Source organism: Salvia splendens, unplaced genomic scaffold (genome assembly GCF_004379255.2).
Source record: "Salvia splendens isolate huo1 unplaced genomic scaffold, SspV2 ctg274, whole genome shotgun sequence".
Classification (NCBI taxonomy): Eukaryota; Viridiplantae; Streptophyta; class Magnoliopsida; order Lamiales; family Lamiaceae; genus Salvia; species Salvia splendens.
Window position 1 is genome coordinate 1 of NW_024598913.1, and position 15426 is coordinate 15426.

The 15426-nt window shown below is 38.0% G+C and overlaps 1 protein-coding gene and 2 pseudogenes across 1 annotated transcript; all 3 read right to left on the minus strand.

The window, feature by feature from the left end:
• Positions 1-1717: 1717 nt before the first annotated feature.
• Positions 1718-5878, minus strand: LOC121789558 (annotated as a pseudogene).
• Positions 5879-7290: 1412 nt separating this feature from the next.
• LOC121789559 (obg-like ATPase 1) lies at positions 7291-11837 on the minus strand. The gene is made up of 12 exons (XM_042187989.1): positions 11646-11837; positions 11090-11257; positions 10874-10997; positions 10391-10482; positions 10088-10186; positions 9692-9805; positions 9261-9325; positions 8977-9093; positions 8623-8698; positions 8214-8306; positions 7739-7789; positions 7291-7649 (listed from the first exon to the last, which is right to left on the minus strand). The coding sequence occupies exons 1-12, from the start codon at positions 11730-11732 to the stop codon at positions 7551-7553; spliced, it is 1185 nt and encodes a 394-aa protein (XP_042043923.1). The 5' UTR covers positions 11733-11837; the 3' UTR covers positions 7291-7550.
• Positions 11838-12330: 493 nt separating this feature from the next.
• On the minus strand, positions 12331-15386 carry LOC121789560 (annotated as a pseudogene).
• Positions 15387-15426: the final 40 nt, after the last annotated feature.

Sequence of the window (15426 nt, forward strand, 5' to 3'; positions counted from 1 at the left end):
GTCTATCTTACTATGTGGCTGAATTAGGAGGTGGGCTCCACCTAAACAGAATTTAGTTTGCATGTTCAGTGAACATGAAATGGTGACTAGTTTAAAAACTGTTGCCTCTTCCAACATGTAATCTGACCAAATAGCCCCCACCATCTCTTCAAAATTCCCTGCTCAACACTTCCGAAAAACTTAGCAGCGGGAAACGAAATCTCAAATTTGAGTGCATACCTTGTCGACTGTAGAGAACAGAATTTTGTTACTTCACTTTCAGACACACAAACCTCGATTTAAGTTGTATCGTGGTGAGCTGTTGAAATTCAAGACACCCATGTGTGAGGAAACAACAACCAAAATTAACGGAGCAGATGCTATGAGCTGTGAGTCGATTGGGATTTTTTTATTCTGAAAAGATGTGTATGATTTGGTTAAGCAATGGAGTGATGTATGTAACAGAGGTAATTTTCGAGCCCGGTCATGGCGGCCACTCCTCCGGCGTCGATCGCAGAGAGGCGTGCGCGAGAGAGAGAGTTAGGGTATCCACAGTGGTGATAGCCCAGCAATAGCCCAGCCATAGCCCAGCCACAAACTCCTCCTGCCACATCATCAATACTAAAAATCCTCCTGCCACATCAGAAATAGCCCAGCCATAGCCTAGCCATATCATAAATAGCCCAGCCACATCGATAGCCACATCACTAATAACACAATATACGGAATTTAATTTACGAGACATATACGGGAAACATTAATAATACTATTTTAATTTTAAAAAAAGTACAATAAATTAAAAAAGTACAATAAATTTTAAAAAGTACTAAAATTTTAAAAAAGTACATTAATAATAAAAATTACATTAAAAAAAAAGTACATTTTACAAAATTACATAAATAAAAAAAACTAACTCATAGCAGTCCTCCGCGCCCATAACTCTTCAATTAAAAAAAAACAAAAAAACCGTTGGGCGATGCGCTTGGCGATCCCGACGCTGCAATGGCGCCGAGCGGATCGCCCAGCGCCCGTCGACCGCCTAGCGCTAGGCGATTTTTAATTCCGAAAAACCGCTCGGCGGTTTTCGGAAGCTGCAATGGTTCGCCTAGCGACCGCCTAGCGACGACGCTCGGCTAGGCAGTGCGCTAGGCGCCATTGTGGATAGCCTTAGGGATGGATTGAGGGGGTGACGATGATAATTTGGGGGAAATCAAGTTTGGTGGGGTAAAGTAGTCAAATGCTGAAATAATCTGAAGGAGTCAGAAATTAATAACACCTTCTGTGGAAGATTTACATCCAGTCAAATGCTGGTGAACAGTGACGGGCCATGTTGTTAATAGAGGGCTGACATGTTTAAAAACATGTCCACTGAACAGTACGAAATATTTGGATTTGGGCTGTTAACACACTATATCTGCCAGACTGAACGGGTCCTTATCAACATAAAATATGGCTGGATGTGTCTATCTTGAAGGAATAAAGAGTGATGGAATCATGGAGTAAAGTTATGAGAAATTCATTCTTTTATGGGTGCATGGGGCATTATTCTTTTATGCTAAAGTCATTCTGATTAGTTGAAGTTTTACAACTATGATGTTAAGGTTTGCACTATATTTTGAAAGTCTAATTTTTCCAAATCAGAAGAAGAAGAAGAAAAAGATAGTATCAGATTGTCATAGTCTCACTTTCTTAATTTGAATTTGCTTGTATATCTGACATGCTGCATTTCTCACAAAGATTTCCACAAAAAATTATTGTCTACAAATATCACAACTAAGGAAGTAAGTTGATCCAAACATGAAGAATTACAAAGAATTAAAAACCAAAACTAGATTGATGAAAGATCCTCATACACAGTCTTGATTCCAGGCCTCTCAGAAACAGACTTTATACACCTCAATGCTATACTAACAACCTCCTTCACCCCTTTCTCCACTGCAGGGTGCCACTCGTCTCCGGTCCCAATGCAGCCTCGATGCACTCTGCTCCCCGGCCTTGGCCCACCCTCACCCGAACCCAATCCGTCAAGTCGACCCCTCCATCCTCGCCCGATACCACATCGCCCGCACTTTTACCAGTTAGCAGCTCCAGCATGATCACCCAAAGGCGTACACATCCGACTTGAACGTGGGGACGGGCTTCTTCGATGCTGCCAGCTCCGGTGCTCTGTACCCTAGCACACCGGCATCAAGAATCTGCTCCAGGGTGCCTGACTGAGTCATCAGACGGTGCAGGCAGTAGTCAGCAACTCGCGCATTTAGATCAGGCCCGTCTAGGAGGATGTTTCTGGGCTTGAGGTTCCCGTGTGGGATGGCGCGGTCAAAATGGAGATAGTTGAGGCCGCGCGCAACATCAACAGCTATTTTCAGCCTCTGAGTCCAGCTCAACGGGGCGCCTTTTCTCCCCGGCCGATCTGCTAATCAGAAAACTAGTTAGGAAAACAACATATGCCACTTTTTCATTCAAAGACAGAAAATGTAGCATTTCTAGCAACCAAAAACAGGTCATTCCTAACAACTCAAACAGTGCAAGAGCAAGTACTAACACAAAGCAATCTTGATTTGTTTCACAATGAGACATGAACACTTGATTGAATGATAAGTAGGCTTTAACATGGCATGCTTATTTGAGGTACTTCAGCAGCACAACGAGTTGTAAAAACGATAAGCAATTAGGGGTTTATCGATTGGCAGTACCGTATAGGAAGCTTGCAAGATTGCCAGGAGATATGTAGTCGGAGAGGATAAGCTTCTCGTGCTGCGTTGGACCCCAGTAGTAGCCTCTCAAGCCAACCACATTTGGATGTCTGATGTTGGCAAATTTCTTAGTTTCTCTAGCAAATTCTTTTCTCTGCTTTGCAACTCCTTCCCTCAGCCATTTCACAGTCAGCAAAAGCCCGTTATCCAGGCTCGCCTTGTAGGAAGTCCCATGGCTGCTCCTCCCCAGGACTTCAGCCGGGGCCCTTGACAGCTCCTCGGACGTGAATGAAACCATGTCGTCTAGAAAGGTCAGCTCACCACCCAATCTCTCAGGAGACTTTACATCCAATCTTGAAATGTTTTCTGCAGAGAATGAATCACCAGATTCGGGTGACCACGACAAGTTGCTGTTCTTCGAGGGGGAGAAGCTGGTTGCTGCTGCTGTTTTCTCGTCTGGGGTAACTTTGTCGGAAACTGATCCCTTTTGCGGTGTTATGACATCCTCTGCTGAGACGACCAAGCCACTAGCACGGTCCGTTCCACCAAAGCTAGAAAAGCTCGGAGAGTACAAACCCCTAGAGTCTTTGTTCCTGACATGTGGGGAACGCCTTCTTGATTTGCGTTTGTGAAGAATGAAAACAGCAAGAAGGATCAGGATGATCAGAGAAACAACACAAGCAGATATGATTGCAATCTTAATAGCCATACTCAAATGGTTCCTGCTTCCATTTCCTGAAGTAGTAGCATTACTGGAACTAGGTGGATTAGGGAACTGCAGCTGAGAATTCCCCGGGTAAAACGAAGATTGAGGGAACCTCCTCAGATTTTCTGGGACGACGCCAGAGAGATCATTGTACGAGACGTTGAGACTTTGGAGATTACTAGATAGATTACTAGGAAGTGGACCACTTAAATGATTTTCAGAAAGATCCAATGAGTTTAGGCCAGTGAGGTTACAAATTGAAGCAGGCACTGAGCCACTGAGATTGTTTCGTCCGAGATTGAGCACTTCAAGTCCAGAAAACAATCCGAACCCCTCGGGAAGTGGCCGTTGAGGTGGTTACTCGAGAGGTCGAGAATTTGAAGACTCGATCCGCCAGAGAAAGGCGAAAGATCAATACCACCAGAAAGCTTATTACTATGCAGGTGAAGTTCTGCAAGAGTTGGTGATGTTAAAGAGTGGTTAAAAGAGGTCCATCCAACTGATTGAAGCTGAGATCAAGTGTCACGAGTTTATGAAACGACGTGATAGCTTCTGGAAGAGACCCGTTTAAAGAATTGTGTGACAGATTCAGGTGATGCAGACGCAAGAATTGAGCAGTCACCTCCGGTATAGACCCTCCCAGCCGGTTTTGGCTGAGATCGACGACTTCCACGTTTCCCCATTTCAGCATCCTATTCAAGTCTCCCTCCAAAAGGTTATTCGAGAGATCAACAACAGCACAGCTTCCAGTCGAGAGTGGAAGTTCACCAGAAAGCACATTCGAGGAAACATTAAGGATTTGCAACGTAGTTGATGTAATAACACTAAGTGAACCTGTCAATTAAATCAACATCATCACAAGAAACACTCATTTAAGTAGGCCTCATTGATGAAGATATGAACAAATGAAATGAAAGATAGGTTTTGATGTGAATACCTGAGAGGTTGTTGCAGCTCAAGTCCAACTCTGTCAGCACCAATGAGTCGCCTTTTAAAAGCCCGTTAGGGAACGAACCAGTAAACATATTACTACCAAGTTTAAGCACTTCAAGATCATACACGAAGCTGAAGCCGGGCAGCTCCCCAGAGAGCTGATTGTAGCTCAAATCCAAGACCTTCAAGCTTCCAAAAGCCTCAGGGACGCCACCACCAACGTTTGATCCAGTGAACCGGTTGTGGCTGAGATTCAGGTGCTTCATGGATGGAGAGACGCCCCGTAGAAACTTCTCCTGGTCTTTAGCAGAACTCACAAGAAAATTGCCACTAAAATCAACATAACTAGCTGTGGTGAGTAGCAAAAGCTCTGGAGAAAGTTCACCATCAAGCATATTTCCATGGAAATCAATCACATCAAGTTCACTCATCATCTCAAACCCTTTTGGTATGCCTTTCACGAAGGCGTTCGATGAAAGATTGAGATAAACTAAGCCTTCCAGCCTTGCTAGAGACAACGGTAGTGGCCCGGATAGGGAGTTGTTGCTCAGGTCCAACGAACGGATAGAGGTGAGTCCAGCAATCGTGTCAGGAATCGAGCCAGAGAAATTGTTTCCAGCAACCGAGAGACTCTGTAGCCGGGGTAATTTGCCTATCTCTGATGGCAATGAGGAGTAAAACAGATTGCTTGAAACATCTAAATGCAAGAGTTTCTCGAAACTGCTGATATTCTCAGGCAACTTCCCAGAGATTGAATTGTTTGCAATTGAAAGCTTTTCAAGCTTTGTGAGATTTGCTAACACACTCAAATCCACATCTGCAGACAAGCCAAGATTGTCAAGAACAATGCCTATGACATCACCACTACTACCACAGATTACCCCATTCCAAGATGGACACCCCTTCACATTCTTATTGGACTCATTGCTCCAAGAACCAAGCACATAACCTGTCGGATCATGCCTGATTCCTTTCTTGAATTCGAGCAACGATAGAGAGTCCCGAGACGGGAGCTGCCCGAACACCGCAGAGAAACTAAAACAAACTAAAACAAGCCTAACTATACTCATCCTAAATCATAATGTCACCACAAAGCAACAAGTACAACAATCTTCAATGAAGAGCAATAAAAGTGAAGCAACGCCAAGAAAATACACCCAACACTATATATATTCAGAGATTTAGCAAAGATTTGAACTTTCTACTTCATAAAAGCTTCAAAAGGATACTAGTGCAAGTGGAGTAGTAAGTAGAGAAAATTTCCTACTTTTGCCACAAAATGGCCTTCAAACCTACACTGCAAATTAAAGACAATGAAAGCAATGGACCCATAAAAGCCCTTGGATCAAAAGCATGATTATGAGGGGAAAGAAAGATTCTAATAACACCACAAAAACCTCACAACCCTTTCTCTCTCTCTCTCTCTCAACTTGAAAGAAAATGAAATCCTTAATTATGGCGTTGGTACCATTGTTTAGAATTACTGATTGTTGAGTGATTAGCTTTATTACCAAACATGGAAAGGGAGCATTTAAACATGTTAAGGTGATACAGAAACACAAGAAAAGATCATGCAGGCTGCAGCTAGGCAAGTACATTGACAAAGGGGAATCTTGTCATGAATCTTTGTTTTTTATGTGTTGAAATTTGTGGAGGGAAAAAAGGAATGTATATTTACCCGCCAAAAAAGAAGGGGAAATCATGTCATGGAATTATAAATCACTTAAAAATCCAAACTTTATTTTTGATGAAGACAACCGTAATCACCCTAGCTAGGCTGCTGATTCCCCCATCTATGGGGAATCGTGAGAGAGACCCCCACACCACACCAACATTTAGTATTCGAGCTGTATCATCTTCTCGGATTTTATACTCCTTCCTTTTTAATTTTGATTTCTTATGTTATAATTTGATAATATAATTTTTAGTTTATAGCGTGATAAGCATTCCATAATCATAGCATATAATCCTTTTAAGCTATGCATTGAGATACATAATGTTTTTTCCTCACAATTTAGTTTTTAAAATAGGCATGATTGTCAAATAAATTAAACTTTCTTTATTAATCTAGTTTGTCCCATAACATTGGAAACTGGAATATATGATTCATAATTTTGGAAACTGGAATATAAAATTATAATTTTTCAATTTTCTGCAATTGTCCCATAAAAGTCAGAATCAAAATTGACGTAGCCTAAAACCACATTGTTACGGATAAATTAATAGTCTTTTAATTTTCTCTTAATATAGAGTTATGTCATTTTATCTGAAAAAATGATGCTTTGTTGTCATATCATATCTGATTTTGTCATACTATATTTTATTTTGACAGATATGGGACATTTGAGAAAATTAAAGAGTTAATATTTCAATTTGAAAAATTATGGATCAGATTAGAAATTAATAAAAAAAAGTGGGATTTAAATGGCAATTAACCGAAAGGATGGCATTTGGTTTCTCAATATATCTTTGGTGCGAAGGGTTGCTAGTTTGTTCATGTAGAGCGATAATAGCATAGCAACATATGTATTAAATTATACATCATGCCATCATATTGAGCTCATACATAAATGTACATTTTATTTTTATTTTTAGATTGACCTCAAAACATGTCGTTTACTTAATACTAATTTATTTATACAGATACTACTATTTTAACTCGGTTTTGCAACAATGAACTCACCATGCAGGTAGGTACAAACAAAAGGAAAAATATCTAAAGCTATAATCATGTTACCCAATCTTTGCAAGTTCATTTATTCTTGATTTGCCTTGAACGCCTTTCATTCCATCTTTGAAAACACACAAAATAAATGTGGGACACATTAATTTAAATGTGAAGATGTGAAGATGTGGGCTCAATCATCACAATGAACGGCCTATGGTCCCACAATATAAGCTTGGGGTACAACCACAATCAATGTACATAGATAACAATTTAATCACCATATGGGAAATGCCCAACCACAATCAATGTACACACAACCAAAACTTTCACTTTTACTGCAAGGGGAAAATGTCACACTAAGCATACCCAAAACATACAGAGCGATTTAAGAAAATATAGAGATGATTATATCAATTTGGGATCAAGAAGCAAAACTAGTACAACACAGTATTTCTAATCAAGATCAAGAAATTTGTACTATACCCATGAACCAGATATAAGTTACAATAATAGTATCCAATTTCTCTACCTGGTAATGAAAAATGGGAAGGGGATGCGATAGAAAGTCTCACTTCTTCCCACCGCCAGAGACGTTGAACTTGAAGAAAATAATGTCCCCGTCCTGGACAACGTATGTCTTCCCTTCCTGCCGGTACTTCCCAGAGGCCTGTGCAAGAGATAAGTTCATCAAGTGTCCGATAATGGGGAAATGGTAACAAAAGGAGTGGCCATCAACCACAGAATTAAATACTCTACCTTCACCGCTGATTCACTTCCAAGTTCCTTTAGATCTTCGAATTTCATAACCTAAAATACAAGATAGGAAGGATAAGCAAAGAGGTTCCTAAGTCGAGAAAAAGATCTATTTCACAAAAGATCCATTAATATTTAACAACAAACTGATGATTGCAAACAATGGAGTCAAACAAAAAATTAAAGTCTATGGAGAAGATGCAGTAAAGAATATGGTACGTGTTTAGAAAGAGTAGAAGTAGTGCCCTTAGATAATCAGTTCCAGAATCCATCATAATGTGAATGAAAATTCAAGAGTTTGCTCATTGATGACGGTACAGAGAACATTTTTTATAAAATGATTTTTTTTAAAGAATGCCAGAAAATGATTAAAAAAAAGTCAACAAAAATGTGGTATCAACCTATACGTAGAATATAACCATGACATGACTGAAATAAAAGAAACAAACAACAGCTCCCCATGATTGGAGAAAAGTACCTCAGCACATATGAAACCTCTTTCAAAATCAGTGTGAATTGCTCCTGCAGCTTGAGGCGCTTTAGTCTGTCGACGAATTTGCCAACACTTTACCTGAAAGAGAGCAAGTTGGACGCATAGCCAGTAAATATTGTCAGAAGCTTAAGAATGACAAATGAAATGCAATATCTGAAGAGCTTCCTTAGTGCATCACAGAGGCAAATATGGCTAGACTGCACAAACTTCAACTTCTATTGGAGTAACTATAATTTGAATTATGGATTCACTCAAAAGTAGTGACTTACACTAAATAAAGCTAATAAACAACAGGGTACACAAGAACAATGTTATTTTCTAGTTGCTATAAATCATTTAGAAAAATGTACTGTTACAATTATGGGAGTGAAAAAAAAAGTAGGTTGTAAAGTACCTCATCTGGCCCTGCAGTGAAAAAGTATATAAGATTAATGGCTGCAAATCCAGTCTTAATGATCTTTGGAAGAGCACTGTAACATAAGAAATTCAATATGAACCAATTAAATTACTAAAACAACACTCCAGTATCCAGTCTAGAAGTTAATTATGGATTATTCAAACTTAAACATTACTTCTTAAATAAAGAATGTTTTAAATATACTAACAGTTAAGGAAATGCTCCGTCACAGAAGGAATTTCTTTATTACATAAGAAAATATGCTTGGTTAGAGGGATCTGAATATCAATGGAGTTGAATTTTCAAAGATATTTACAGCATATATTTGAGATAAATCATTATTGCACCTACCTTTGGACCTTGTTTTCCTCACAATATTTAGCAGCTTCATCTGGGGATATATCAGCAAGATTCCTCTCAAGAGCACAGCTGAAAGGGATCATGATTTCACCACCATGCTCTTGCACCCTACATGATCAAATGAAACTCATGAAAGGCACGATGAAAAAGCAGGGCGCAACTGGAGAAGACCATGTGTGGGTGAGCAGGAAAAAAAGGTTTACATATACCAATGAGTTTATGTGAAGTTTCAAGGACAACAAAGAATTAGGGAATTGTAAACGGATGGAACGTACCAAGCATGGATCTTTGGGAGAAACTTGTTCTTTTTTCTTTGATAGTCTTTCTCACTCATGTTTACCTGTACGAAGTAACAATTGTAAGAATGAACAATGCTGGAGCTTATTCTAATGGAAAAGAGACATCTGCACAGATCTCGGTTCCAGTTCATCTTGTTCTTATATTTAATTAAGTATTAAATAGAATTCATTAATTAAATAGATATTACTTCTCATAATGATTATTTAAAAGTAATAAATAAAAGAAGCATCTTTCTTCAGTCTTCATTCACTAAAATTCTATAAGGTTTCCACTGAGAAGCAGAAGTTTAGCTACCAAAGTAAGTATGAGACTCAATAAACTGAAATTAATATTGCAGTGAAGCTGAGAGATTATTATACTAAAATTCAAAACAATAAACACCTTCATATTGGATTCACTTACTCACCAAGTAAACAACAGGCTTTGCAGTGAGCAACTGAAAAGTATTCAGTATCTCAACTTCAACAGCTTTCCAATCCACCAGGCGGACATCCTTTCCCTCATCCAAAGTTGCCTTGATCTAGTGAACCCAAAAATTCAAGATTTAGTACTACACCCTTGCTGAAGGTGATACTAAATTTCAACTATAGTCACAACAATAATTATCATAGCCCAATCACTATTTTAGTTAGCTTTGTATGAGGAGTAATCACTATTAGTTCAGTATTTATTTGCTCTTAAATGCTGACAATCACTACTTTGGTCAGTTGGGCATCAAGAATAGTTTTTATTTCACTTTTAGTTGGCAAATCATCACTATTGTATTACTATTCGCTTTTATTTGTCAATAATTAGTACAAACCCGCAGGCACAACTCGTGCTCAATTTTTAGTTGCTTGTCATTGCTCCTCTTCATGCTCTTCTCAAGATCTTCAATTCGCCTCTCCATGAACTCAATATCCTACCATAACATAAAACATTAATGTTCAAACCAGTAAAACCCGTTAAACATTGAATGAAAAGTTCTTGCATAGTCTTAAGACTCTTAACATCTACTAGCTCAAGCTTCAACATATTTCACTAACTGGTAAGAGAGCGGATAACCGTTTAAGTATCTAGAACCAAAATAAATAAACAGTGATAGTAGTAGTGGAACCAAACCTACCTTCAGACGTAGTTCTGCAGATATTGTCTCAAGATCCCTCACAGGATCCACCAAGTCATCAACATGGATAATATCGGGATCCTCAAATGCACCTAAAAGGTGAAACTCCATTAAGAAATTACATTCAAATAAAATGACAAAAAAAAATTCATGCAAAAACAGTGTCCTTTTTCACGATATAAGTAAGATGCTCTAAATGCCATGGACCATGCAGAGGCTTAAAACTAGCTAAATGCCATGATCAAGCTCCACATATAGGAAATCATGAAATAAATAAAAATTAAAAATATACTCCTAATATTCAAAATCACTCCCATGCATGTAAAGGGAAAATCTATAAGTAATAAGGTATCATATGGCATGTAAAATTCACAGATAAAGAAACAGCGCATTCTTCTCAAACTGTGGAAAATCAATACTATCAGTCTCGCATCACATTCAAAAGCTATTTGACAAATGAAAGATCCAAAGATATCAGCTTACGTAAAACATGAAAAATTCCATCAACGGCACGGATATGCGACAAGAAATTGTTCCCAAGTCCTTGTCCTTCATGAGCACCACGAACAAGTCCAGCAATATCATGAATTTCTAGGAAAGCTGATACCTACATCACAGAGATTAAAACTACCATTAATGAATCAAGAAGATACAGAATCCTACCCAAACACTGATAGAGAACCATTATGTATAAAGAACCTCGCTCTTCGGCTTGAAGAGTTGACATAGCCAGTCAAATCTCTCATCAGGAATATTCACTCGAGCCTCATTGGGCTCAATGGTACAGAAAGGAAAGTTTTCAGCCGGTATAGACAGCTTAGTCAGGGTATTGAATAGAGTCGATTTCCCTACGTTTGGCAACCCAACCTGAAAATACGTTCCAGTTAATAAATTACAAAATGCATTAAACTCTCCAAATGTTGCTACACTAGAAACGAATAGAGTTGAACAATTTAATTCTTCATTACTGAATATCAGGATTATCTCAAAAACTAAGATGTTTTAGAATTATTCAGCACCGATTCACCAATCATACAATTTAAGCTTTTTCCATTAATTCGAACCTCACCATACCGAATTAAGTGAGCACAAAATTCATCCTTAAAAAACATTTCCCTAACCAAACTATTCAATTAGAATCAACTGCATGAATATTCCTAGATTATGCGCTATCACTCTAATTTGATAAGATGAGCAGCTTCATCATTTAAAAATCAACCAATAGGTCAAACCAGTTTAAAAAGGGGATACTTACAATTCCAATCTTCAGGTGAGAAGAAAAACGTCCAAGAATCGGCCTCTCAGCTGGGGCTTCCTTCGATTTAGCTGCTTTCGGAGGCATTTCCGGCAATTTCCTAAACCTTAACTCCTGTTCGAGAAATTGCTGGATCAAAATGAGATGAATGACAGTAGAGATTTCAGTGGAGAAGTGCTCTAGGGTTTTTCAATTCAGAAATTGCCAAAAAAAATATATTTTGGATCAGTGCAACCCAATTCAGCCCATAAAAAGGCCCAATTATTTTATAAAAAAAATCAAACGAATTTTGTTGTTATAAACCCATATTCGATTATGTTCAAAAAAAATGCTAACAGTAAAATCTTAAACAAATGTTAGTTAAATAAATACTGTTGTTAAACAAAAGCTTAAGTGAAAAAGATTTAAACACTGAAATATCACATTTGAGAATTGAGGTGTGCATTCTTTGATATTTAATCACATTTACGTATTTGGTAATTATAATATGGAGTATATTGTTTGGAATTGAGAAGATTAAAAGCAAAAATTAATGAAGCAATTACTTGACAACGTAATGGCCATATATGATAGGTGCGAGTAATCAACACATTGTAAATGTTTACGATAAGCGTTACAAACTACTCCATAAATAAGGCAAATATGCTGTCAAATTGCCAAGAGCACCAAATTCATGGAAAGGGAATGAACAAATAAGTGAGTCTTCCTTAATTTAATTGAACTAAACGAACATATGATTTACACGGGATCATTTACATAAGTTGATGAGAAATGGCTAACTAGAGGCATTGTTTGGCCTCGCACGCTGCAAAAAAAGGCTCTTGTCTTATCTACCTAGTAAACTTCTGGTTCAACTACCCGGTTGCTGTACACTGTAGGAGCTCGGATCGTCTGTCTCTATAGGAAGAGATCTGCACTCATTCGTTCAGAAGAAATAATTCACATTAAAATCAGCATTACGTTGTCAAATTGAAAATGAGATAAAACAAACAGAACCATATACTTGATTCTGGTAATGTAAATGCTATTAACAGTTACTATGTTATACTATCATCAATTTGAATCAAAATTAGCTCATTATTTTCAGTGCAATGAGCATGTTTTTTGTTCAAGATCACTATAGAAACTGCCTTTAGGTTAAACGCCCTTCTTACCTTGCCATGGAGTATATCATAACATTCTAGTAGATTCTCCACTTAATTCTCTCTTGACCAGCTCAAGAATCTCAATGACCTGCACTTATGCCATAACAAATTTATACTGGAAGTAGATTTGAGTTAGGAAGCAGTAGTCATTTATATGACACAAGGCAACTAGGTAAGGAATACTTCATAGCCAGTAATTTTTTCCAATGATCTATTCAAGAAGTTATACAAGATGCACATGAACAATTGAGAGATAGTTATATATGGCAAAAGGAAAATGATTTTTTTAACCTACCCCAGGGTAATGTTTTAAAACTGGAGAATAATGATCAAGCGCAATATAGATTTTTTCAAGCAATCTCAACAAAGTATCCACCTCATCTCCCAAGAGATCAACCTGAAACAGAGAAGTGTATTCAATAAGTCAGACGGTCAGAAGCCTAAAGGGATTTCCCGAATTCAATAAGCACGTGACAACTTCCAATAATGGTGCAGCAGAATGCTGGACATGTTAGCATAAAGCAAAAATTAGCATAACCATAATATGTGATTTTGGCATCCCAAAGTAAAACATTATATACGAGTTACCTCGGACTCAGCCATTTTGAGATCAGTATTTCCCCTTTCTAGTTTCTGTTTGTACAGCAGCTCAGATCTTCTAAGTTCATTAGCCATCTCAGTAATAGCTTTCAATGGAGAATTGGCATCTTCCAGCCTGGCATTTGCATATTAGAGTGCAAATCATTTTACAATAAAAGGAATGAAAAAGTGACTTAGCTTTCACACGAGAAATTCCTATCCAAAATACTACTGAATAAAATAAAAAAACTTATGACGTGCCAAAAGCAGCATATTGATATCTTGTAAATAATGAAAAATTATACAAGCAATATACACAAAACCATCAACAAAACCATCTCCATCTAAAGGGAAATTAGAACAAGAAAAAGAATACAAAAAGAGAGCATACTCTCAAGTGCACTGAAACTCATGAGAGATTGAAATCACACTGAAACATAAGGTTGCATGAAGTACCTTGAACTAGTGCTTTTTATTGCCCCTGATACTCTCCATTCAAATTCAGAAAAGAGTTTTGAGAATCTGTTGGCAGCCCTTTCCATTTCCTTTTTTATTGTAGTCTCCCTAGTTTCCCTTAATGATAACTTATCATGCAATTCTTGGATACGTGTAAATGTTGCGCTTTTCTCTATGTCGGCTTTGGTTAACACTGCTTCTGTTTGAGAAAGCTTTTGACCAAGCTTATTTATTTCTGATTTACATACTTCAATCTGATCTAATGCTTCTACATGTTTGAGCCGTAATGATTCCAAGTCTCTATTGCTCTCAGTAACCAGCTTCTGTTGCCGACTAGCATCTTCTCTAACAGTAATAAGGTCTGTAAAGCAAGCTCAAACTGCTCCTTCTCTTTTGACAATGCCAATGACAAATCCATTTCTAACTTCTCTTTATCTTCCATTGCAAGTCTCAGATCTTGTATCTCCTGCTTTAATTTCTCCTTCTCCTCAACCTCCAGCATTAACTCATTTTCCTTTTCAAGAGATTTTCTCTCCAAACAAGCTACTTTTTCTTCATTGATAAGAACTTTCTGATTCAAGTTGTCCAGTTGTTTCCATGAATCCCTGATAATCTCTGTGAATAGCAATGCATTAAACCCTTGCATTAACAATGTTTCAATATCTGAATCTTCAATTCCATATTTGCTTGCAGTTTCAACAGGAATAGCAGCTTCCCTCAGAATGATATCATAAATTCCTCGAGTTATCAGCAACTCCATGTCCAAATCGACAGACCTGCGCCTGGTCTGTGCAATCTGTGCCCTGAGAACAGATTTATATATTTCTTCACCGAGTGAAGCTTTTATACATGATTCTTTCAAAGCACACCGGAGGCTTTCCACTAGCTTTAGAAGGTTTTTCTCAGCCAAAGAATGCTGCAAGATTTCTGAAGCCGCACTCGAAACCTGCTCTTTTAGACTCTTTACCTCATTTTCCTTGTCAATGAGACAACCTCTCAAGTGATGATTTTCAGATAGAAGACTCTCTAGTCTATGCTTCATATTTTCCCTACTCTGAAGACTTTTGGTCAATGCAGGAAATTGTTCATTTTCTGAGAGGAAGTTCTCCAATTTTGAACTAACTTGAGCAATCTTTTTCCTTAGTGCATCAAATTCTTCATATTTCATGTTTGCCACGAAAAGACCCCTTCATTTTGAGGTATTCCCGTTTCAAACTGAAATAAATATCAGTCATCTGGTGTAGATCTGACTCATGATCTCTCTTAATTTTAGTAATACTGTTAGTAAAATAAGTCACCAATGCTTCTTTAGACATGTGTTTAAACAGCTGAAAATCATAGCTCTCTGCAACATGGACATTTGGTTCATCCACTGTCCCATTTTCTCCATAAGTGAGGTTGGCCGAGTCACGTGGTTGCCGAAAGCCTTAGGGTGCAAATTGTCCAAATCATTAGATCCATGAGAAACTAACTCTGCTTTGGGCAGGAGAGTGACTTCTGAAATTGCTTCCAACTTGGTCCCTAAAGAAGCTACATCATTGAACTTTTCAAACCAATCCATGTTTGTGTATTCCACAAAGTTGAAATTCTTGTTTCAACAT